General features: G+C 36.3%; 1 protein-coding gene across 2 annotated transcripts; it reads right to left on the bottom strand.

Moving 5' to 3' along the window:
* Window positions 1-8,502: 8,502 nt before the first annotated feature.
* Window positions 8,503-24,960, bottom strand: SPRYD7 (SPRY domain containing 7). Of its 2 annotated transcripts, XM_047723360.1 has the most exons (6): window positions 24,828-24,960; window positions 24,500-24,652; window positions 24,118-24,234; window positions 21,660-21,826; window positions 14,366-14,468; window positions 8,503-10,973 (listed from the first exon to the last, which is right to left on the bottom strand). In XM_047723360.1, exons 1-6 carry the CDS (start codon window positions 24,931-24,933, stop codon window positions 10,876-10,878), a joined length of 744 nt encoding a protein of 247 aa, XP_047579316.1. In that variant the 5' UTR covers window positions 24,934-24,960; the 3' UTR covers window positions 8,503-10,875. The 2 variants fall into 2 exon arrangements, with proteins under 2 accessions (XP_047579316.1, XP_047579317.1); XM_047723361.1 differs by lacking the exon at window positions 24,500-24,652.

Genomic DNA, 24,960 nt, shown 5'->3' with positions numbered 1-24,960 from the left:
ACTGAAGGCGTAAGCTTTAACCCACTGAGCCACCCAGGCGCCCTTAAGTAAATAAAATCTTTAAAAATTTTTTAATTAAAAAAGAAAAATAAGAGTGGGCTTGAATTCTCCAGCCACTTCTTGGCCACATGAACTTGGACAGTTTCTGCATCTGTAAAATAAGGATGATTATAACTTGTTCATAAGGTCTTTCTGAATGTTAAACAAGAGAATGCACGTCAGGTTCTTAGAACAGTGGCTCACACATAATGCTCAATCCATTTTATCTTCTTTTGTGGTCCCTTGGAAATGCTGAAGGAAGTTATAATATTTATACCTACAAGCAACTTTTAATTATCTTCCTAAATAACCCAAATTTACCAGATGAGTACTGGCCAAAGTATTATGCAACACTCTGTTACTAAGAAAAGGAGTTCTTTGATTAAATGTTTAGGTAATGTTATACATTCTATCTCACTCTCTTGGTCACAAGCTAGTTCTCTAAAGTACGTAGTAAATAGACATGTTTCCTAAAGCAGTTTGGCCCTTGAATCATTTTTGCACAATATCCACTAACACCCTCGAGAACAGGTATTCTCTGAAACACACTTTGGAAAACTCTATGTTGACTAGATATAGATTAGTAGAAAAGCTTAACTACACATTATCTCAAAATAACAAATGGCCAATTTTAATGGCCAATAAAACTGATCAAAATACATTTGTATTAACATATTGAATCCATATTTTATTCCAAGGCATATCTACCAGACCTGAATCAGTAGTCATTTTTAAATAATCAATATGTAATGAAGATTGAAGCGGTTACTCAGATAATTAAAGCAAAGGTAGAGAAAGAAATTGTGCTTGTATAGAGCTGCCTTTTGTGGGCTTTAAATCTTTATTTTTTCCACTTTTTTAATGGCAAAAACACTTAAAAAGAACTGCTTCTGAAAAATTTATCTGCAGAAGGAACAAAAAAGTTCTTCAAAGTAAATATGGGGGTTAATGACACCACAGAAATACAAAGGATTGTAAGAGAATATTATGAAGAATTATGTGCCAACAAATTGAACAACCTAGAAGAAATGGATAAATTCCTAGAAACATAACCTACCAAAACTGAAGCAGGAAGAAATAGAAAATTTGAACAGACCAATTACCTACAATGAAACTGAATCAGTAATAAAAAAAAAAAAAAATTCCCAACAAATAAAAGTCCAGGACCAGATGGCTTCACAGGGGAAGTCTACCAAATGTTTAAAGAGGAGTTAATGACTATTCTTCTCAAACTTTTCCAAAAAATAGAAGAGGAAAGAAAGTTTCCAAATTCATTTCATGAGACCAGCATTACCTTGACTCCAAAATGAGATAAAGACATCACAAAAAAAGAGAACTATAGACCAATATCCCTGATGAACATAGATGCAAAAGTCCTCAATAAAATATCAGCAAACTGAATCCAACAATATACTAAAAAAAAAAAAAAATCATTCACCACAATTAAGTGGGATTTATTCCTGGGATGCAAGGATGGTTCAATACATGCAAATATATCACATCAATGAGAGTAAGGATAAAAACCATATGATCCTCTCATAGACACAGAAAAAGCATTTAAGAAAGTACAACATCCATTCATGATAAAAACCCTCAACAAAGTGGATTTAGAGAGAACATATCCCAACATAATGAAGGCCTTATATGAAAAACCCACAGTTAACATCATACTCAATGGTGGAAAACTGAGAGCTTTTTGCCTAAGGTCAGGGATAAGACAAGGATGTCCACTCTCACCACTTTTATTCGACATAGTACTAGAAGTCCAGCAATCAATAACAATCAATAAAAATAGCAATCAATAACAAAAAGAAATAAAAGGCATAAAAATTGGTAAGGAAGAAGTAAAACTCTCACTTTCTTATACCACACACAAAAATAAACTCAAAATGAATTAGAAGAGAGCACAGGCAGTAATTTTTCTCACACTGGCCATAACAATACCTTTCTAGATATCTCTCCTGAGGCAAGGAAAACAAAAGCAAAAATAAACTATTGGAACTGCATCAAAATAAAAAGCTTCTGTACAGCGAAGGAAACAACCAACAAAACTAAAAAATAAACTACCGATTGGGAGAAGATATTTGTAAATAACCTATCTAAAAAGGATTAGTATTCAAAATCTATAAAGAATTTATACAACTCAACTGAGGGTTGCCAGGGGGAGGGGGGTAGGGAGAGGGTGGTGGGGTTATGGACATTGGGGAGGGTACGTGCTATGGTGAGTGCTGTGAGGTGTGTAAACCTGGCGATTCACAGACCTGTACCCCTGGGGCTAATAATACATTATATATTTATCAAAAAATAAAAAAGTAAATAACATATCAGAAGAAAAAAAAAAGAATTTATACAACTCAACACCCCAAGACCAAATAATCCAATTTAAAAATGAGCAGGAGACATGAATAGACGTCTCTCCCAAGAAAATAGATATATGAAAGGGTGTTCAATGTCACTCATCAACAGGGGAATGCAAATCAAAACCACACTGAGATATCGTCTCACACCTGTCGGAATGGCTAAAATAAAAACTCAAGAAACAAGTGCTGGCGAGGATATGGGAAAAAAGGAACCCTTGTGCTCTGCTGCAGGAATGCAAACTGATGTAGCCACTGCGGAAGACAATGCGGAGTTTCCTCAAAAAATTAAAAATAGAACTACTCTATGATCCAGTAATCATACTATGGGTATTTACCCAAAGAATATGAAAACACAAATTCAAAGGAGTATATCCATCCCTGTGTTTATTGCAGCATTATTTACAATAGTTAAATTATGGAAGCAGCCTAAGTGTCCATCAATAGATGAATGGGTAAAGGTGATATATATATATATATATATATATATATATATACACACACACATATATATGCACACATATATATGTGAATATATATACACACACAATGTATGTATATATATGTATATGTATGTGTGTGTGTGTATGTATACAAACACACACACACAATGGAATATTATTCAGCCATAAAACAGAACAAAATCTTGCCATTTGCAACAACATGGATGAATCTAGAGAGTAGAATGCTAATAAGCCAGTCAAAGAAAGACAAATATCATGGAATGTCACTCATATGTACAATTTAAGAAACAAAACATATGATCAAAGAGAAAAAAAGAAGACAACCTAAAAAATAGACTTTTAATTATAGAGAACAAACAGAGGGTTACCAGAGGGGAGGTAGGTGGGGAGATGGGTGAAGTAGGTGAAGGGAATTAAAAGTACACTTAATCTCGATGATGACTGAGTAATATATGGAACTATTGAATCACTATATTGTACACCTGAAACTAATATAACACTGTATGTTAACTACACTAGAATTAAAATAATGAGTAAATGTATATATATATATTTATATATAGATATTGGTTAACAACCCAAATTTATCAAATAAAGATGTATAAAATAGGGCACCTGGGTGGCTCAGTGGGTTGGGCCCCTGCCTTCGGCTCAGGTCATGATCTCAGGGGTCCTGGGATCGAGTCCCGCATCGGCTCTCCGCTCAGCAGGGAACCTGCTTTCCCCTCTCTCTCTGCCTGCCTCTCTGCCTACTTGTGATTTCTCTCTGTCAAATAAATAAATAAAATCTTAAAAAAAAAGATGTATAAAATAAATCCTAAGGATTCTAGTCAACTGTTACCATGAAACATTTTCACCGTGATGCTGGTAAAAAGTCTATGTAAGTTTCCTTCTGTTACTGCTGCTAGAATAAAACTGCAGCAGCACCATGAGCACAGTCGAGCACTTCCTTGAAAGTGAAGACTGTTTTACTCATCTTTGCATCACCAGCCCAGCCTTGCGCTTGCCACATTATAGATGCTGAAACATGGTTATTGAACAAATAAGCTCAGTCCTATAAAAACAATCAAATTTACCGTATCATGAGATTTCAAGAGCTTACTCAGTTTCCACCATCATTTCTGAAAAGAGCTATGGATCACTTAAGTTATACTGTCTTGTTTTTCAAGATTCCTATCCAATAGGTAGGAACAGTTTTATTAGTGTGACAACTGCTTAAAGGAAGATAATATACTTCTAAAATGTTGGAAAATTGTTTTTGTGATGAGCTTAAACCTTTTCCTTGTAATTTATATTATTATATTTGCTTTAAAGTGTTCTTCAAAAGTAAAAATAAAAAGGAGCTTTAGAGTCTGAATCTTCATAAAATCTGAATCTATAAAATCTAGCTAATTTTATTTATTTTTTTAAAAGATTTTATTTATTTATTTGACAGAGATCACAAGTAGGTAGAGAAGCAGGCAGAGAGAGAGGAGGAAGCAATCTCCCCTGCTGAGCAGAGAACCCGATGCAGGGCTGGATCCCAGGACCCTGGAATCATGACCTGAGCCTAAGGCAGAGGCTTTAACCCGCTGAGCCACCCAGGCGCCCCCTAAAGATAATTTTTTTTTTTAAAGATTTTATTTGGGGGCGCCTGGGTGGGTCAGTGGGTTAAGCTGCTGCCTTCGGCTCAGGTCATGATCTCGGAGTCCTGGGATCGAGCCCCGCATCGGGCTCTCTGCTCTCTCAGGGAGCCTGCTTCCTCCTCTCTCTCTGCCTGCCTCTCTGCCTGCTTGTGATCTCTCTGTCAAATAAAAAAAGAAAAAAAAATCTTAAAAAAAAAAAAGATTTTATTTGTTTATTTGACAGAGAGAGATCACAAGTAGACAGAGAGGCAGGCAGAGAGAGAGAGAGAGAGAGGGAAGCAGGCTCCCCGCTGAGCAGAGAGCCCGATGCGGGACTCGATCCCAGGACCCCGAGATCATGACCTGAGCCGAAGGCAGCGGCTTACCCACTGAGCCACCCAGGCGCCCTAAAGATAATTTAAATAGGAGGAACAGGGTCTAGGAAAAAATTCAGAAATGACAAATACAGAAGATATATCATAGCTTACTTCATTAAAGCATTGTGGATTTTCCAAGCTTCCATGGACATATTCCAGTCTAATTACAAGAATATAACACAAGGGGCACCTGGGTGGCTCAGTGGGTTAAGCCTCTGCCTTCCACTCAGGTCATGGTCATGGTCTCAGATTGAGTCCTGTGTCGGGCTCTCTGCTCAGCAGGGAGCCTGCTTCCCTTCCTCTCTCTCTCTCTCTGCCTGCATCTCTGCCTACTTGTGATCTTTGTCTGTCAAATAAATAAATAAATCTTTAAAAAGAAAAAAAGAATATAACACAAGGAGAAGAGTCAAATGTTTCCTTGTTATCTGTCTTTGAGGCCACACCTCCATGTCTGCACAGGACCCAGGGATGAAAGTGAGTAAATCATTAACTGCTGTTTATTTATGCTAATGGAAATGTGTCACAAAGACAATACAAAAAGGTAGATATTTATTTCATCATTTCTCACAACCATTAAATAAGGGTAATCAAATGTCAATCTACCTAATGGTCTAGCCTGGTCTTTGTCTCAGACAGTTGTATCAGGGTATGTTTTGTAGGATTGCTAAACTGTCTTTCATGCTGTCAATGTTAAAAATGATATATTCCTAAATTTCTAGCTTCCATCAAAAACCCTTTAGAAACCTCTAGAAATTGTTAATGGATTAATCTAATCGCATGCCAGGGTAGAATGAACTTTGTACAGTGCCTGAGTGTTTACGTTTACGTAATGAATGTTGCATTACCTGGATTTTGCTAACTATGTCACCCTCCAGAACACCTAATTTCTCTTGGGTCACTTTGCCCATGTGGAAGTAAGAATTTGCACAAATGGCCTCCAGTCTGTCTGTTGCTTAACAACTCGGTTTCAAAACTATGTCTTCCTATAACACCTCTGGGTGGAATGATCCATTTCTTACATAGCATAAAGTTTTTCTGCCTCTGAGTATTTCTTTTTTAACTTTCAAGGGTTGCTACCTTATTTATTAGCACTTAGGAATCTGGTCAGTAAATCCAAGTTTAACCTACCCATCCATACTCACCCTGATTTTATAGATTTGGGTAATATTCATTCTCAGTCTTGACTTCCAGACTGACAGGCCTACTTGTCTAGTGGCTGGCCTTCTCTTGGTCACTTGTGACATTCTTCCTTGGGCTTTCTTCAACTTACCCGTTCATCTGCAATGCAGTACTAAATCATACATAGGTAAAGAGAGACAAATTTTGTTTTGTTTCTTATAATGGTAATATGCTCTGCTTAATTTTCAAAACCCTTCCTAATAGTAGCATTTTATAGACACTTTTGATTATGACCATACCCTGGACTGGTAGCTATAGAAATCTTTCTGAGCTTAAATAATATGTAGGAGACCATGATTGCCTTTCCTGAAATACATTTGTGAGAATCACACACATGAACCTACAGAACTTTTTGGCTTTATTTCTAGTCTCCTTTTTTCCTTTTTTTTTTTTTTTTTAAAGAGATTTTATCCATTCATTTGAGAGAGAAAGAGAGCACATGAGCAGAAGGGCAGAGGGAGAGGGAGAAGCAGACGCTCCCGAGTCCAGCCACAGGCCTCAATCCCAAGGATGACAGGATCATGACCTGAGCAAAGGCAGATGCTTAATCGACTGAGCCACCCAGGTGCCCCTCTAGTCTCCTCTTTATAATGATCAGCATTTCACAAATCACTGTGGTTTCAATAGCCCAGTGAAATGAGTATTTTCTCCTAACAGTCTCATAATCATTCATTCATTCAGCAGCCTGATAGCCTTCACTATTTTATCACCATCCTTTTAAACAACGTAGTGTTTACTAGAACTGGTCTACTCCGTATGTGGCTTCACCAGCACTAGTACTTTCCTGGGTCTAGGGATCAGGTTTATGCTGGTGCCTGTCAAGGGCATCAACTAATAACTTACCAGATAAATTTATCAATAAAAGATAATTCCCTGTAATCTTATTTCTAAGATATAATATTTATTATACAATTGTTTTTTAATGGTTTATATTAAACACTGAAATGTTTAACAATTTTTTTTCCATTTATCAATGTATCTTGGGAATTCTAGAGCCATACTTATGAATTGTAATTAGCGAGCTCCTTGAGAGCAGGGACTATCTTATTTAAGTATTTATGAAACACAATACACAGATGATACAATTACTGAATGACTGCATGGTAATGATTCCTATGTAAATACAGATTACACATTTCAGCCAATACTGAGACAATTTTTCCTTTAAATTTCTATAGAATTCTTGGATGGTGTGTGATTTCATTTATATTGTTAATTATATTTATCACTATTCTGTGTTATACCTACTTCAATAATTTTGTCCCAGTTATTTTAAAAGAGCAAGTTGAAGCGGAATCGTGTATCTTATTCAGCACGTGGAAGAACGACAGTTAATTGATTCTACTATTATGTTTCCACTCATTGACGTGAACAGACCAATTAGCTCCCAACAGTATTTCCTCCGCCAGGTTGCATAATTAATGCAAATTAAAGTGGTAGTTGATTATATCCCATGTATGAATACTATGTTTGGTTATATCTGTGTACAGGGAAATTCTAGTTTTGATGAGAGATTTCTTCTCACAATCATATCTAGTGTTTTTGCATTATCTAAAAGAAGTTGATTTAATGTATTTTATCAAAACTTGTCCAAGATCTCACTTGCATTTCCAGATATGCTTTTGCTGTCCCTAACTACTTATATTAGAAAATAAACATATACCAACAAATCATACATGTCTGTTAATGATTTAGAAAAGCCCTAATTCAAATTATTTTATACCATTCTGAAGTTAATGTGTAGTAGTCTGTAATCCAAGTTTAAAATATGTTCATATTATCTTAATGAATGAGCCAAAGGCAATTAAAAGCCAAATTTGCTTTTTCTGGCTTTTAAGATTTTATTTACTTGAGAGAGAGAGACAGAGAGAGATAGAGCATGAGCAGGGAGGAGAGGGACAAGGAGACCTCCCGCTGAAAAGGAAGCTCAATGCGGGGCTCAATCCCAGGACCTTGAGATCATGACCAGAGCCAAAGGCAGACGCTTAACCGATTGAGCTACCCAGGCATCCCTTTTTTCTGGCTTTTAATATGTAAACTGATCAAAAGATTTTCATTGGTTTCACATATCTAACATTACAAATCCTTTGCAATATTTATATCATTGAAATAACATGGATAATGAGTAATTTTGTCTAAGGAAAATTGCACTAGTATGAAAATATGGATTTTTGCAATATACAGAATCAAGACATCTGTCTCTTCAGCCAGGAACAAATGTAGGTCTTTGTGTGTTTTATGCCCTATCTAGGTCTGTATTTCCCTACCATGAACTATTTAAGGTATGGGTTTATACCGTACTAATATTCTTCATGACGAATTCATGATGACTTCATGATTTCATTTTTAAATTTCTCCTAGCTCAATGTAATTTTTTTAAATGTATTTAATCTCTACACCCAACGTGGGGCTCGAATTCACAATTGCAAGATCAAGAGTTGCATATTCTTCTGACTGAGACAGCCAGGTACCCCATCAATGAAATTTTTTAAGACTTTATTTTTTTGAATAGTTTAGATTTACAGAAGAATTGAATAGTACAGAATTTCCACATATTCTCTCTCCCAGTTTCTCCCATTATTAACATCTTAAGAGTAGGATACATTTGTTACAATAAATGAATATTGATACTTTATTATTAAAATCCACAGTCTATTCATACGTCCTTAGTTTTTACCTAATACCTTTTCTCTCTTCCTGGATGCCATATTACATTTACTTGTTATGTCCCCTTGGACTCAGTTCCTCTTGGGTATGATAGTTTCTCTGACGTTCTCTTTTTTTGATGACCTTGACAGTCTGGAGGAGTACTATTCAAGTGTGTTGTAGGATGCCCCTCTACTGGAATTTGTCTGTCTTCCTTAAGATTAGACTGAGGTTACAGGTTTAGGAAGGTAATTTTCCCAAGAGGATTAGATAACTTCGGATTAAAGACACATCTATACTTCATCAAACTGTTGTCACGGACATGGCACAACCCATGTATCATTTTAGTACTGTGCCTATTCCATAAGACTAGAGGCAGAAAAGATAGTCTTGAGTAAAGAACAGAATAATTTAAAAAAATTTGGCTTAAAAAAAAATAACTAAGAGGTAGATAACATTATAAAGACAGCAAACAGTAGTCATTTCAATTCGCTTTCCAAAGTAAGCATGTTCTTTACGAATTAAGATTCAGAAAGTCAGACAAAAATGCATAAATAATATCATTCAATTCTGTATCTTCAGAGGTAAATATGGGTTTTATGTAAATAAATTTACTCAAGTATATTTATGTTTTCAAAGCATATTGTCACATTTTCACCTACCAAACAAACAATAAACACTGCAGGATTCTCTTGCCTATGGGTCAAAAATAGTCTTAAATCCTTAGAAAATTTATAGTAGGCAATCATTCTCTCCTGAACAGTGGTTCTCAAACTTTAGCATGTATTACAACACCTGAAAGTCTTGTTCACAGCTTCCTGGGTGCTATCCCCAGCGGTTTCTGATTCAGTGGGTCTGGGGCGGGCCTAAGAATATGCATTTCTAACAAGTTTTTGAGGTGGCTGGTCTGAGGACCCTATGAAAACTACTGCTTAAGAGTCAACAAGGAAACTACATTCTTAAGTGCCTATGGTGATTCAGGTATTTTACATATATTACCTTATTTAACTAGTTACAGAATCTTACCAAGCAAATATGAGTATCCCTTTTATAAATGGTGAACTTGAACTCAGGGATGCTAAAGAACTCAGCTGAGGAGGTAACGGGATTAGAGGCCAAAATCACAATTCAGATTTCTGATTCTAATGCCCATGGTTTTCTAGTACAACATACTTCTCCTTGTTGACAAAGGAGTGAAACATACATATCCTTGGCTCACTAGCAAAGGAGACTCTACCAGAGTGTGTACAGTGATTAGTTCAGGTCAGTAGGGTATAGAAGAAATCTTTACTGAAGACTTGGCAGAGGCTCAGGGTCATGGAGAGGACTCACTTTCTCTGAACTTCTGAAATAATCAAGGATGAAGTGAATTTAATGTGTAATTAACAAAACAGGAAGAATATGTATTTAATATAGTACTAATTAGTTACTATTATTTTATTATTCCTTACAGAAAAACATACATTTAAATAAAAGTTCTTAAAAGAATAATCTCATTTACAATTAAGTTTAAAGCATCATACTATTCTAAATGTCTGCCAGTGTATACGACATTGACAATCAACCACTACTTACTCTGGTATTGAACTAACACAGCATGACGGTCTTCAACAAAACACTCTGACAGTTACCAAAACATTCACCTCCTTTCACAAAGCAAATTAAAAACAATGACATACAAAGTAAGCAATTTAAAGTTTATGAAAAGTGGTACACTTTACTGTAAATAAATCACCAAAAAAGAAGTTGCCAATAATATATTTTCTATCTCTTTGTTATACTCTATATAAAAAAGCACTCAGACACAAATTAGACTGCAGACTTAAAACAGTTAATGAGGTCTAAATTTCAGAATGAGAAAAACCCACGCAACTCTACATCTCTATTATAAAAACAAATATTTTATGTAAGAAAGATTCCCTTTTAAATATCTATATACATATTTCCACTTAATACTGTTAATCAAACCCATAGTTATATTTATTTAAATAAGAATTAAATAAACTGCCCCAAATGCTGATTTCATCTCACAAAACAGAAGTATTTCAAATCACAACTTCCAGATGGTATCTTGAATACACTGGTTCCTTGAACAATATTAACAAGCATATTTTTAAGAATATATTTTCATCTACAGGTCAGGTAAAGCTTTATTAAATGGTAAACACTCTTAAAAGTGCAGAAACACAAGTTTCAAAAACAAATACATTCAGAAGATCTGCTGTTCAAATAATATTTTTTCAAAACCAGGTGGAGGAGTATGATAAAATTCACTGAACTGGCAATCCAAAATTGCACTGTCATCAACTAAAGACAGAAAAAGAAAGAAAGAAATTAGAAGCTAACACCTTAATTCACAAGAATACATAATTATAAAAGACTGTTACCGTAATTCCATAGTATTAACAGACAAAAAGAATAAATACACCTGCTGCCCAGGTTATAAAACATCATCTTATTGGGTAAAAAGATACACAATAAAAAATTAAATTAAAAACACTGAAAGGATATAACATCAAAATATTACTAATAGATTGTGTGAATGTGAGTACTTTTAATTTTTTCCTTATTTGCCTACCTCTATTTTCTCAATTTTACATATTAAGATGTGTTACTTTTTAAAAATTGTTTTGAAAAATTACAGATTCAGATAAGGTTGCAAAAATAATAGCGTTCTCTATACTCTTCATGCACTTTCCCCTAGTGGTAACATCTTACATTAACCATAGCACTATATCAAAACTGGAAAACTGACATTGATAAAGTACAGTTTAATGAGACTGTAGGCCTTATTTAGCTTCTACATCTTTTTACCAGCATTTATCAAAGAGAAATAAATGCATATAACCAAACAAAGACCTGTACATAATGTTCACAGCAGCTTTATTTGTAATGGCCCCAAATTGGAAACAACTTAAATATCCATTAACAGGCAAAAGGAAAAACATTATGATAAAAGCAGACAATAAACCACACATACTACTTGGCAATAAAAATGAATGAATTATTGACACATTCTACAACATGATCAATCTTAAAATAATTATGCTGAGACATGCCACACAGAAAAAGAATACAAATTTTATGATTCAGATTATCTGTAGTGACAGAAAGCAGATCAGTGGTTGGTTGGGGCTGGGGTGGAGAAAGTGAGTAGGAAGGATTATAAGGCAACAGGAGGAAATTTTAGGGGTAATGAATATATCCATTATGTTGACTCTGGTAATGACATGAGTATTCATAGCTACTTGTTAAACTGCACACATATATTAAATGCACATCACCAAATATTTTATATTTCATAAATGCAGAAAAAAGTTAAGTACTGGATTTGACATTTATGAAAGCAGTAGAGATTTTAACAAGGGTGGTTTCAGTGAAGTGGTGGTAAACGCAGTGAGATGCGGCTGAAGAAAAACTGAACGATACAGTAAGTGGTACTATTAGTACTGCAGCTGGATAAAGAAGGGCAAACATAGGGCTACTGAGGCTAGGAGTTTCGTTGGGATAAGGATGATTCAGAACATTTATAGGCATTGAAGAGAGATGTTCCTTATGTGACATATAAGTGAAATAAGTGGCAAAGTGAAGTCCCAGAGTTCAGGAATTTGAAATCTAGACTGTAGTGTTTTTTTTTTTTTAACATGAAGGATACCACTTCGTCTAAGATGGGACAGAAAGAAGGCAGGATTGGATTTGATTGTGAAAAACTTCAGGAGGGCTGGGGTGAGAAGATGGAGTTCACTATTAACAGCCTGTTTCTTTATAGAGTAGAAGGTAAGGTCATCTGTGGAGGCTGAGGAGAGAACTCAAGAAGTATGGTGAAGGTCTGGAATGTGCAGAAATGTAAAAGAATTGCCACAAATGTTGAGAGCTTAGGTTGTAATAAGGCCTAACTTTGTGATGACACTTTTCTTCAGTGTGATATGGCTTTTTCTCTCCATAGTATGAGTCTAAGAACTGACAAAATGAATAACTGGATGGATCTAGGATTAGGGATGGGATGGAAGATAAAAGGTAAAGGAATTAAAGTTTATTTTTGTGCATGTATGTATATATGTAAGTATTTATTTATTAATAATCTCTATACCCAACATGGGGCTTGAACTCACTACCCCTAAGTAAAGACTTGGATGTCCTATTGACGAAGCCAGCCAGGCATCCCTTAACTTTAATTTTTATTTCTGATATTATTAGACCATTAAAATACTTGGCTTAATTTAACTGATTTATCAATGTCAATTTATGAAATATACTTTGTATAATTTACTGTCTATAACTTTACTACATTAAAAATTATGCTAAATCAAAGAAACAATCTGGAATAAAATTGTATTTCCTATACTCATTTGTATAATTTGATATTTATCTCATTTCTCAGACTAAATTATTTAGAATATTAAGCTACATTTCCATTTAAGTAGTTAAAGAAATTATTTTACCCAATATGGCAAAGAAACTAACCAAAATCAAACTTAAAAATGCACTTTTATATGCAAAGATAGTGGAAAACCACTGAAAAATAATTTTTGGGAGAAAAGACTAATGAAAACAACTAAAAAGTAAAGCATAAGCTTTAGTTGTTATTATCATATTATTATTTTTGTTTGTTATGTGTATAGTTTTCTGACATCGTAGCCTATCGCACTAACACTGCTACCTTTCTAGTAAATTACTATAAAAATTAATAATTAGTTCTTATAATGGCTTAAATCTAAGAACTTAAAGTAATTAAATGAGAAAATATTTTTAAATTACTAAAACCATAGGCAGAAAAACACAGCTGTTGATTTAAACTTGGTAACATAAAAAATAAAGCAGAATAGAGGGATAAAGACACTGCACTTATTTTTTTTTTAATAAAGAGACACCTTATTTTTTAGAGATACATATAAAATACTTATGAATAAAATGATATAACATCTGCCATTTGCTTCAAAACAATCCCAGGAGGGAAGGTGAAAAACAGAGGAGTAGTAGCATTAGGGGATAGATGAGACCTGACAGGCTCCAAGCTGATACCTGTTTGAAGCTTGGTGATGGGTACATGAGGGTTCCTTATACCATTCTCTTTACTTCTATACATGTCTGAATTTTTCTATAATAAAAATTACCATAATTAAATGGTATAGAGTCATCTCTTAAGTAACCCAATTCTTGGGAGGACGCACTTGTACAGAAATTATAGTACATACATATACATAACCACCAGAAGTAAAACTATCAATACGAAACTGTTCTAATTATAATTTCTCTCAGAAGTGTTTTAAAACTTAGGTAACTTTATAGAGATAACTAATGCTCAGTCTATATAAAATTCCCATCCCTAGCTCCAAAATATTCTTTACAATTACTTTTCCTGGTCACCTAAATCTCCCTAATAACTGGAAGAAAGAGCTCTGTAAACTCAGCAAAGCTCTTTGGAACTTTCTAGAATATAAGACTACATGATTAGAAAAGGGAGTATGGTTATTGCATATTTAAGTATAATCACTGTATTTGGAAAAAAATGTTTAATACATGGGGAATAAAAAACTTATTCCTGCAAAGTGAGATTCTAATATCCTACTGAGTACATTTCATATAAAAGAGGTCCTTATTAACTTGTCCAGATTTTTGAATGATAGAAAGTTAATGGAAATGTGAAGAAAAAAGTTAACAATCCAATAATAATAATATTTAGAAATATTTTAGCTTACCATAAACAACTGGATACACTGTCCCTCGTATACCTGATGCTGGACAATGCATATTTTTTCCATTCAAATATACATTTAATTCTACATGGTCATATGTAATACCCTAGGAAGGAAAGAAAATATTAAAAAATAAAATTATAAATGTTCCATAAAAATCTTAAATAGAAAGCACCCACTGAAAAGCATGGAAAAAACTTCATAATTATAATTGTGTCACAACAGCTTTCATTAAGGGTTTACAATTTGATGGAGTTCTGCTTGAACTGAGATTAAAAAAAAAAATTACTGGTGATTATGTCGGGGAAAGTCAGGTAAAGTTCCAAGAGTTCACATCAGAGTAAAACAAATGAGAATAGTCTGATGCCTAGCATTATATTCAGATAATATGAATTTTATTTTGTGAACATTAAGATAATATAAGTACTGCCTGTCATGTACAGAGAGACCTTTTTTTTTTTAACTTATTTGAGAGAGAGAGAGCAAGTGCACTGGGGGGAGGAGGAGAGGGAGAGAGAGAGAGAAAGAGAGAAGCAAACTCCCCACTGAGCGCAGAGCCCGGTGCAGGGCTTGAGACGTGGCTCGATCTCACAACCCTGAGATCATGACCTGAGCCGAAACCAAGAGTCAGACGCTTAGCTTAACCGACTGAACCACCTGGGCATCCCCAGAGAGACCTCTGAAAATCATACAGAAATCACAGCTCTCTACAGAATTTGATCTTAACGGGAAAAACAATGAGGTTTTCAGCATTGGGGCTTAATACCTGTCACTGTTATCAAGTTGTGAAGAAGTGTCTTCATAGAACTTATTTCTGAAAAGAAATACATTTCCATCTCTTTACCTTGCTTTCAAATTCATCAAATGTATTACACCAAGGTAAAGCTAGTGTTTACAATAGAATATAATTGTTAGCTAGTATCAAGTTGAAAAACAGAAAATAGCTCAAAAGAGTAAAAAAAAAAAAAGAATAAAAATAGATAAGTCTGTATATCTGAAAGTTATTAAAGGTGCAAAAGTCAAAACTAATAATAAAGTTATTATTATTAAAATGCTGGAAAATACTTTGAAAGCCTATATTATGTACCAAGCACTATTCTAAGTACTTCATATTTAGTCCTCACAACAAGATGGGTATTATTATTATTACTATTATCTCCATTTTACAGATGAGGTAGCTAAAGCACAAAAAGATTAAAATAATTTATGTAAGGTTACAGAACTAGGAAGTAGCAGAGCTGGGATTTAAACCCATGCAGTACGGCTTCAGAATACTACTCTATTTGCCATGCCATACTACCTCTCTTTAAAACTTTATATAATAGTTACTAACTACTGGCAGAAAGTCTTAATTTGAAGAATTAAGAATAGACAGCAGAGATCTTTCAATAGCGAAATCATCACAAACCAAGAACACCACTCCAAGGATTTCTGACTGTGGATATATTGTATCAACTTTAAAAACTTTTTAGAGGTAGATTAGGACATCTGGGTGGCTCAGTTGGTTAAACATCTGCCTTTGGCTCAGGTCATGATCCCATGGTCCTGGGACTGAGTCCTGCATCCGGTTCCCTGCTCAGCAAGGAGCCTGCTTCTCTCTCTGCCTGCCTGTACTGCTTGTACTTGTACTCCGGTGCTTTCTCCCTCTCTGGTAAATAAATAAAATCTCTGAAAAAAAAAGAAAAAGAAAATTTTAGAGGTAGAAAAAGATCTTACAGATGATCTAGTCTTAACTCCTTCACTTTCTCCTTAAAACAACAAAGGCACCCAGGCCCAGAAGAGTCAGTGTGTTAAGCGCTATAAAAGATTCTCCTGGGGCTCCTGGGTGTCTCAGGTGGTTAAGTCTCTTGCTTTCAGCTCAGGTCATGATCTCATGGGTCCTAGGATCAAGCTCTGCACTCTGGCAGGGAGTCTGGCTCTCTAAAACAAATAAATAAATCTTTTTAAAAACTCTCCTCAAATCTCAGTAAAGCCAGCGTTAAAGAATAATTTTTTAATAGTTAAGAAATATTGAGAGAGACATTGTTTCATTTCAGTTTATGTATTTAAATATAATAAAACTAACTGATGGCTGGGATTAGTTTTTGTAATGAAGAGGCTTTTTTTCATTTAAAAAAACAAAAACAAAATCAGACAAAAACAATGTGTCCTCTCTCTATAGGAACCACCTTACGGGGTGTCTAGCGCAGAGCCGAGGTTTGTTATCTGGCCACCCTTCACCACCTAGTGGCAGCATAACCTACTGCAAGCAAGCAGGTATTAAAAGCCCAATCTGCAGCACCATGGCAAAATCACAGCACTAAAGAAAGAAGTGAGAAAGGATGTAAGAACCCCCAATTCCTACTAGCAAAGTTTAGTTCAAGTATTTCTAACATAATCTGTCCTTTTATATGATCCAGAAACGGTTTCATTCTGCCACAATGATACCAAAATATCTGACACGTTCAAGGCATTTATCAATAATTGCTTGCATGTTCAGTGAAGAGAATCTGTAATTAAGCTGCCTGTATTATACTCCAGGATCCCTCCATAAAAGAAGTTACTTAACTTCTCCTAATCTATGAAATGGTAATAATAATACTATCTATTTTATAGGGTCATTACAGGGATTAAACCAACTAATTAATCCCTGCCAGGCATTTAAAACAGTGCCTGGCCCATAATAAATGTGAGAGAAGTGTTTGCTATGATGATGACGATGATGATGACGACGATGATGATGGTGTAGAATGTTAATAAAACTTCTCTGAAATTAAACTGAAAAATGCAATTTTAGACTATAATTTCCACTTCTCAAGACTATGTATAAAAGAAAAAAAATAAGCATAACCCAGGTATGCCTTCCTAGTGCTACAGTAGGCCCTGTGGGTACTATAGGATTACTGCATGAATATAATAATTTGGTCAGATGTTGAAAGCTTATTTTTCTTGTTTTCTCCTCAGGGAATGGTATATGACTGAAATTCCGCACATATGAGAATGTTTTTCCTGTCTTAAATCCATTCTACTTTTCCTATGCCACCGTCAGCAATTTGGTGAAATTTGTTCTCAAGTGTTTGAACTAGGAATATAAAGGTAATAAGGTAGGGTAATCTTTTATTTTTCTTGACTCTGGATATATTTCATCCTTTTAAAAGTCCTCCTTTTATCAGAATGGATATGAAAACTCAAGTTTAATTTAATAAAGCTGATCATTCTTAAATCTCTCAATTTGTGGTATCAGTTATCTCAATAAATGAGATAGAAAGACAAGAATAACACACATTAGAAGTTCAACAACAAAGAAAAACATTTGTTACTGATTATCCTTATGTCTGAATTTTATCTTCATGTAAACAGGCTGAGAGCATCGACTTGACTTCAAGACTCTCCTTCAAGAAATACCCATTTGAATAAAGGTGTTCCATATTATGGACATCTGGCAGTGATCTACAAATACAAAGCCAACTATTCAAAAAGAACAGGAAAAAGCAGATTTTAAAAATGGTTTATACCATTTGTCTCCTAAAACAACTTTTTTTTCTTTTCCCCTAAAACTCAACAATTTACCTATTTAAAAACTAGGGGAGCATGGATGGCTTAGTTGGTTAAGTGTCTGACTCTTGGTTTTGGCTCAGGTCATGATCTCAGTGTCGTGACATCAAGCCCCACATCGGACTCCATGCTGGGTGTGGAGCCTGCTTAAGATTCTCTCTCTCCCCGTCTCTAAACAAAACAAAACAAAACTAAACTAAACTAAACTAAACTAAATGTTCTTCATAGTTTTTAATTTGCAGAAAAGAAAAGAAAGATCACGGGCATCTGGGTGCCTCGGCTGGTTAAGCATCTGACTTGATTTTTTGCTCAGGTTATGATCTCAGGGTCATGGACTGAACCACCCATCTGACACTGTGCTCAGCAGGGAGTCTGCTTGAGGGTCTCTCTCTCCCTCTCACCCTCCCTCTAAATAGATAAATAAACCACCAGTCTCTTCCTAAAATAAATAAACCTTTAAGAAAAATCAAAAATCTTGGGGTGCCTGGGTGGCTCAGTGGGTTAAGCCTCTGCCTTCGGCTCGGGTCATGATCCCAGGGTCCTGGGATCGGGCCCCACATCGGGCTCTCTGCTCCGCGGGGAGCCTGCTTCCTCCTCTCTCTCTGCCTGCTGCTCTGCCTACTTGTGATCTCTGTCTGTCAAGTAAATAAATAAAATCTTAAAAAAAAAAAAAAAAAAAAGAATGACCTCACTTGGTCCCACCAAAAAAAAAAAAAAAATTCAAGGTCTGTGGCAACCATGTGTTGAACAAGTCTATTGGTGCCATTTTTCCAACAGTGTTTGCTCACATCAAGTCTCTGGGTCACATTTTGGTAGTTCTTGCAATACTTCAAAGTTCTTCATTATTTTGTTAAGATGACCTGTGTTCAGTGATCTTTCACGTTACTAGTGCAATTACTTTGGTGTGCCACAAACCATGCCCATATAAGATCATTCAATAAATGTGTGGGTTTTAACTGATCCACTGACTAGGTGTTCCCATCTCTCCCTGGCTCCTCTGGCCTTTTTATTCCCTTAGACACAATATTGAAATTGGGCCAATTAATAACCCTACAATGGCCTCTAAGTGTTCAAGGGAAAGGAAATCACATGTCTCTCCCTTTAAAACAAAAGTCCAAAATGATTAAGCTCAGTGAGGAAAGCATGTAGAAAGCCAAGACAGGCCAAAAGCTAGGCCTCTTGCACCAGACAATTAACTGAGTTGTGAATACAAAGGAAAACTTCTTGAAGAAAATTAAAGTGTTACTCCAGTGAATACACAAATAAGAAAGCAAAACAGACTTACTGTTGATACAGAGAAATTTTGATGGTCTGCTTAGAAGATCAAATCAGCCATAATATTCCCTTAACCCAAAGCCTAATCCAGAACAAGGCCCTAACTCTCTTCAATTTCTATGAAGGCTAAGAGAGGTGAGGAAGCTGCAGGAAAAAAAAAAACAAAACAAAACTGGAAGCTAACAGAGGCTGGTTCACGAGGTTTAAGGAAAGAGGCCATTCCCGTAACACAAAAGCCACAAGGTGAAGCAGCAAGTTATCCAGATCTAATCAAGTGAAGGTGGCTATGCTGAAAAACAGATGTTCAGTGTGGACAAAAATAGCCCTATCCTGGAAAAAGATGCCATCTAGGATTTTCAGAGCTAGATTCTAGAAGTCAATGCCTGGCTTCAAAGCTTCAAAGGACAGGCTGACTCTCATTAGGGGCTATGTAGCTGGTGACTTTAAGTTGAAGCCAATGCTCATTGACCATTCCAAAAATCCTAGGGCCCTTAAGAATGATGTTAAATCTGGGGCACCTGGGTGGCTCAGTGGGTTAGGGCCTCTGCCTTCGGCTCAGGTCATGATCTCAGGGTCCTGGGATCGAGCCCCGCATCGGGCTCTCTGCTCTGCGAGGAGCCTGCTTCCCTCTCTCTCTGCCTGCCTCTCTGCCTACTTGCGATCTCTCTCTGTCAAATAAATAAATAAAATCTTAAAAAAAAAAAAAAAAAGAATGATGTTAAATCTACTTTGTGTGCTCTATAAATGGAACAATAAAACCTGGACAACAGCACATTGTTTACAACATGGTTTACTGAGTATTTTAAGCCCACAGTTGAGACCTACTGCTCCAGAAAAAGGACTTTTTTCAAAATATGACTGTTCACTGACAATGCATCTATCTGTTCACCCAAAAGCTCTGATAGAGATATACAACGAGATTCATGCTGTTTTCATGCCTGCTAACACAGCATCCATTCTGTAGCCCAGGGATCAGGAGTAATTTCAACTTTCAAGTCTTAATTACTTAAGTTTCGTAAGGCTCTAGCTGCCATACACAGTGCTTCTTCTGAAGGATCTCAGCAAAGTAAACTGAAAATCTTCTGAAAAGGATTCACCATCTAGATGCCCTTAAGAACATTCATGATTCAGGGCGCCTGAGTGGCTCAGTCAGTTAAACATCCAACTCTTGGTCTCAGCTCAGGTCTTGATTTGCGGGGTTATGAGTTCAAGACCCGTGTTGGGTTCCATGCTGGGCATGGACGCTACTTAAGAAAAAAAAGGAATATTTATGATTCATGGGAAGAAGTCAAAATTTCAACATTAACAGGAGTCTCAAAGAAGTTGATTCAATCCTCATGAATGACTTTGAGGGTTTCAAGACCCCAGTAGAGGCATGAACTGCAGAGGTGGTGGAAACAGCAAGAGAACTAGAATTAGAAATGGAGCCTGAAGATGTGACTGAATTGCTGCAATCTCATGAGAAAACTTTAGTGGATGAAGAGGTGCTTCTTGTGAATGAGCAAAGAAAGTGGTTTCTTGGGATGGAATCTACTCCTGGTGAAGATGCTGTGAAGACTGTTGAAATGACAGCAAAGGATTTAAAATATTATATAAACTTAGTTGATGAGGGAGCAGCAGGGTTTGACAGAACTGACTCTAATTTTGAAAGAAGTTCTACTTCGGGCAAAATGCTATCAAAGAGCATCATATGCCATAGAGAAATTGTTAATGAAAAGAAGGGTCAATCTTTGCAGCAAAATGCACTGTTGTCTTCTTTTAAGAAATTGTGAGGGCCACCCTAACCTTCAGCAACCACCATCCTGCTCAGTCAGGAGCCATCAACATTCAGGCAAGACCCTCCATCAGCAAGATTATGACGCACTAAAAGTTCAGATGATGGTCAGCATTTTTTAGCAATAGAATATTTTAAAATTAAGGTACATCCATTTTTTTAAACATAATGCTATGTACACTTGAAAGACTACAATGCAGTGTAAACATATACACTCACTGGGAAACCAAAAACCTCATTTGACTTGCTTTACTGCAATATATGCTTTATTGCAGTGGTCTAGAAACAAACAACAGTATGTCCGAAGTATACTTGCAATAAATGTCAAAATTTTCTCTAAGAGATATTTAGCTGCAAAAATACCGAATATTTTCTAATATGAATGTCAGCAAAGTTTCAAAATTATGGGCCAAGATTTCTCTGATGTGAGAGAAGCAAGAAATGCTGATAAGCAGCCAACCTGTCAAAATTCTCCTGAATGGAAATAAGGGCTTATACTGATTTTCCTGGCCAGCAACAGCTCTAGAAAGGAGAGTAGTTAGGTAAGGTAGCAGAATCTACACCAAGTGCTCTCTTTGGAATATGTACCACCTCATTAGATCCAATCCCAGTGCCTTAGAATTCAAACCACAAACTCCCAGGCAAAACTATACACACTAAAAGCAGTTTAACTTTAATAATTTACAGTGGAAAACAACTCCACAGTAAACTTACCACCACATCTCCCTCCTGTGGAAGACTGTTTGCTGGCAGCCTATTTTTCTCCTCGTTGTTGTGGTATAAGGCTCCATCATTCCTCATCACCAGACTATGCACATCTCGGCCAAGAGGAATCTGATTCAAGTTAACTTTCTGAGTTGCAACGCCAATACCCCATATTCCTAAAAAAAATAATAGTTTAAATGCCCCCAAAATCTGAAGAATACAAATATGAAAGAAGGGATTGTTTTTAAGAGTGTAAGTTGTTTTTAAAAGAAATCGTGTACTTAATCACTAAACTATTTTTTATTAATTTTTTTAAAAACAAATCTTTTAAAAGTAGTTTGCGAACTACCCTATGTTCTCTACAGATGCAGTACAATGTAGGAGATAAGAGTGGGTTCTGAAGCTGCACAGCCTAGGTTAAACTCTGGCTTAACTAGGTGATCTGGGGCAAGGTATTTAACCTGTCTCTGCTTCCTCACCTGTGAACGTGAGGTTCTAACAGTACTTACTTCAAAGGGTTATTAAAAGATATAGCAAGGTCACTAATACTTGGAACAGTGTAAGTATTCCCCCCAAAATTGGTTAAGCAGAGCATTTTTAAAAAAGATGTTAGTGATTATCGTTACTATTCTCTAAAAGACATTTTGAAAAAGCACATAATTAAATGGCCTATGGTTCTAGTCAAGCACTACCTCAGAGAAGTGGGAAATTAGTTTTTGCATCTATAATGTGTGACAAATAACATAGATCTGGTCAATACTACAAAGAGGAGAAAACTAATGATGACGTATAAAATTATTTTCTTAAGGAAAAGTGAATTGGGGGAAATCAGAGGGGGACACGAACCACGAGAGACTGTGGACTCTGAGAAACAAACTGAGGGTTTTGAAGGGGAGGCAGGGGAGGGATTAGGTGAGCTTGGTGGTGGGTACTAAGGAAGGCACGTATTGCATGGAGCACTGGGTGTGGTGCATAAACAATGAATCTTGGAACACTGAAAAAATAAAATTAAATTAAAAAAAAAAGAAAAGAAAAGAAATTTTCTTACCCGTGCCTTAAATCAGTGAGTTTTTAAAACCTTTTGGTCTAAGCTGATTTTAAGCAGGCAGCTCTCCTCTTAACCTGCCAAACAGAATACCTAGAGCTCTGGATTTTGTTTCAAACTGTTTCCTTCTCAGTTTTTATCAAAATCAGTAAGGAGAAAATCTATAAATGGAAAGTTTGGAGATCATGTTGCCAATCAATTTTTCTGAATTAAGCAAAACTATCAGAAAGTTGCATTCTGGATATCACTGTCTGGGCTTCCTAAATAATCTTACAACATAATTTATCCTCCAGAGTGGGACAATTTTAAGAGTGACAGAAGGGGATAGTACTAATTTCATGAAACAACAGTTCTAGACAGGGTTACAGAGTCTCCTTACTCCTAAAGAACTGTGCATGCTGTGATACACTTTGGCATAACTGCCTCAAGCTTTCACTGAGAGATCAACTTACAAATTCCAACAATATATTTATTTGAGAGACGTCACTGAGAATGCCATCCTTTACAGAAAATCCACATAAAAATTTGTCCTGGATTTAAGGATCAAGAAAGTATTTGCTTCTCTTGAGAAAAGGTAGGCTGTACTTGAGAAGATTTTAGCTACCAGAGACATTTTGCAGCTAACTTATAAAAGAATGAAATGGAAGACAGTTTCATATCTATTCCATATACTTAAGAAAATCAGTATTTTAAATTAATTTAGAAAACAAGCCCCAGAAGGATGTTTTATATCAATCAAGCTTGTTGACTAAGAGTATGATTTACTTCCCTTTAGTTTTCCTATTCTACACCTATACTTAAATTATTCATGCTCTATTTCACTAGAAGTTTTTTTTATAACAAAGCTTTAAAAATACATTTCCCCACATTCAATCCAGCTACAAGTTAACTAATTGCTATTCTAACACTCAAGCAGAACTGTTGTAGGATTCAAAAAAACTCTGTAAATTTTTTAACGAGAAATACAGACATCAGAATTCTAAATGTGCTAACTGCTTCAGAAGACAACGAATTTGGGTATTTTAACAAGAGTTATGAGAAAACATTCAGGATAAGACTGGTTTTATCCCAAGATAAAATAGCAAGAATCTACACCTTTAATGCTTGGCCAAATGAAATGGAGCATCTAACAGCCCTTCATAACGCTAGTGTCTTACACTGATCGTGTAAAACGCACTCATAAGTATAACCAATGTGAAGGAGGAAAGGCAGTTCTTGCAACCCCATTTTATAGATAGCAAAATTGAACCTAAAATAACTCAATAACTAAATTAACTACTTTAGCCAGGATCACACAGGGGGAAAAAGTTCTTCCAAATAAGTTTGGTGCTTTTCTATTGCCTCGTTAATCTTTTTCACACACGAAAAATTGCTCTTAATATTTAATTAGTACTTTTAATAGTAAAGGACCATTATACCAACCTGTGGACTGGATTTTGAATTCAAAGTAGCTTTTGTTTTGATGTAAAGGGGCACTGGCTAAACAGCCTCCCGTTCCACATATTCTTCTTCCATTTTTTACAATGACAACATCTGTTCCTAAACAAAAAATGCAGAGACCGTGTAAAGTTTTTTATTTTCTTATCCAACAATCAAGGTCAATTTGTTTCACTTCTCTTAGTCAAAAAATAGCGATGCTGTATTTACTTTGAAATACAGAAATGCTGATAAAAACAATTTTTAGTTCACTATTTTTTCCCCTGAGAATGTTTATATTTGATATTAATTTGTGGCTAGAAATCTTGTTTAGAAACGCAATTTAGTAGTAATTCTGTAGGAGGAGCACCACAGGCGCTCCCCTCGCCTGGGGACAGCTGACCAGTCTCGGGAGGCGGCTGCTCCGAGATTCCGGTGAAAATGGGTGGGTAGGTGCACACAACCAGCTCCCGATGACAGGAGCAGACAGGGCTGCGTAGCCTTGAACACAGAACAGGGCCGAGGTGCAGCCGGCCGGCGTCTGAGAGAGATCCGCGAGACAAAACGGGGTCGAGGGCAGCACCTCAGAGCGAGGAGCGGGGGGCGGCGCCCGGAGGGGCAGGGCCGCGCGTGGTTCCTCCGACCTCGCACTGCCCGCGACCCGCCGCGCCACACCCGGCGGGGGCCGTTGGGTCTGGGGAAGGGAGGGCGCTTACCCATGTGCTGCGTGTCCAGCTGCACCGCCGGCATCTCCTTCAGAGGGATGTGTCCCGTCCCGCCGTCCCTGCAGCACCGCAGGCAGCAGAATACCGACGCCGCCATGGCGCCAAGACCCCCGACTCCGCCGCC

This window comes from Lutra lutra, chromosome 3 (assembly GCF_902655055.1).
Source record: "Lutra lutra chromosome 3, mLutLut1.2, whole genome shotgun sequence".
NCBI classification, from domain to species: Eukaryota; Metazoa; Chordata; class Mammalia; order Carnivora; family Mustelidae; genus Lutra; species Lutra lutra.
Note: the sequence above shows the minus strand (reverse complement) of the source record. Positions and strands in the feature narration are given on the sequence as shown.

Coding starts and splice junctions, on each gene's coding strand:
- SPRYD7 (XM_047723360.1), bottom strand. CDS start 24,933: ATGGCGGCGTCGGTATTCTGCTGCCTGCGGTGCTGCAGGGACGGCGGG. Junction 14,469..21,659: donor CACAGGAGGGAGATGTGGTG/GTAAGTTTACTG, acceptor TTTCCTTCCTAG/GGTATTACATATGACCATGT. Junction 10,974..14,365: donor AGTGTATCCAGTTGTTTATG/GTAAGCTAAAAT, acceptor TTCTGTCTTTAG/TTGATGACAGTGCAATTTTG.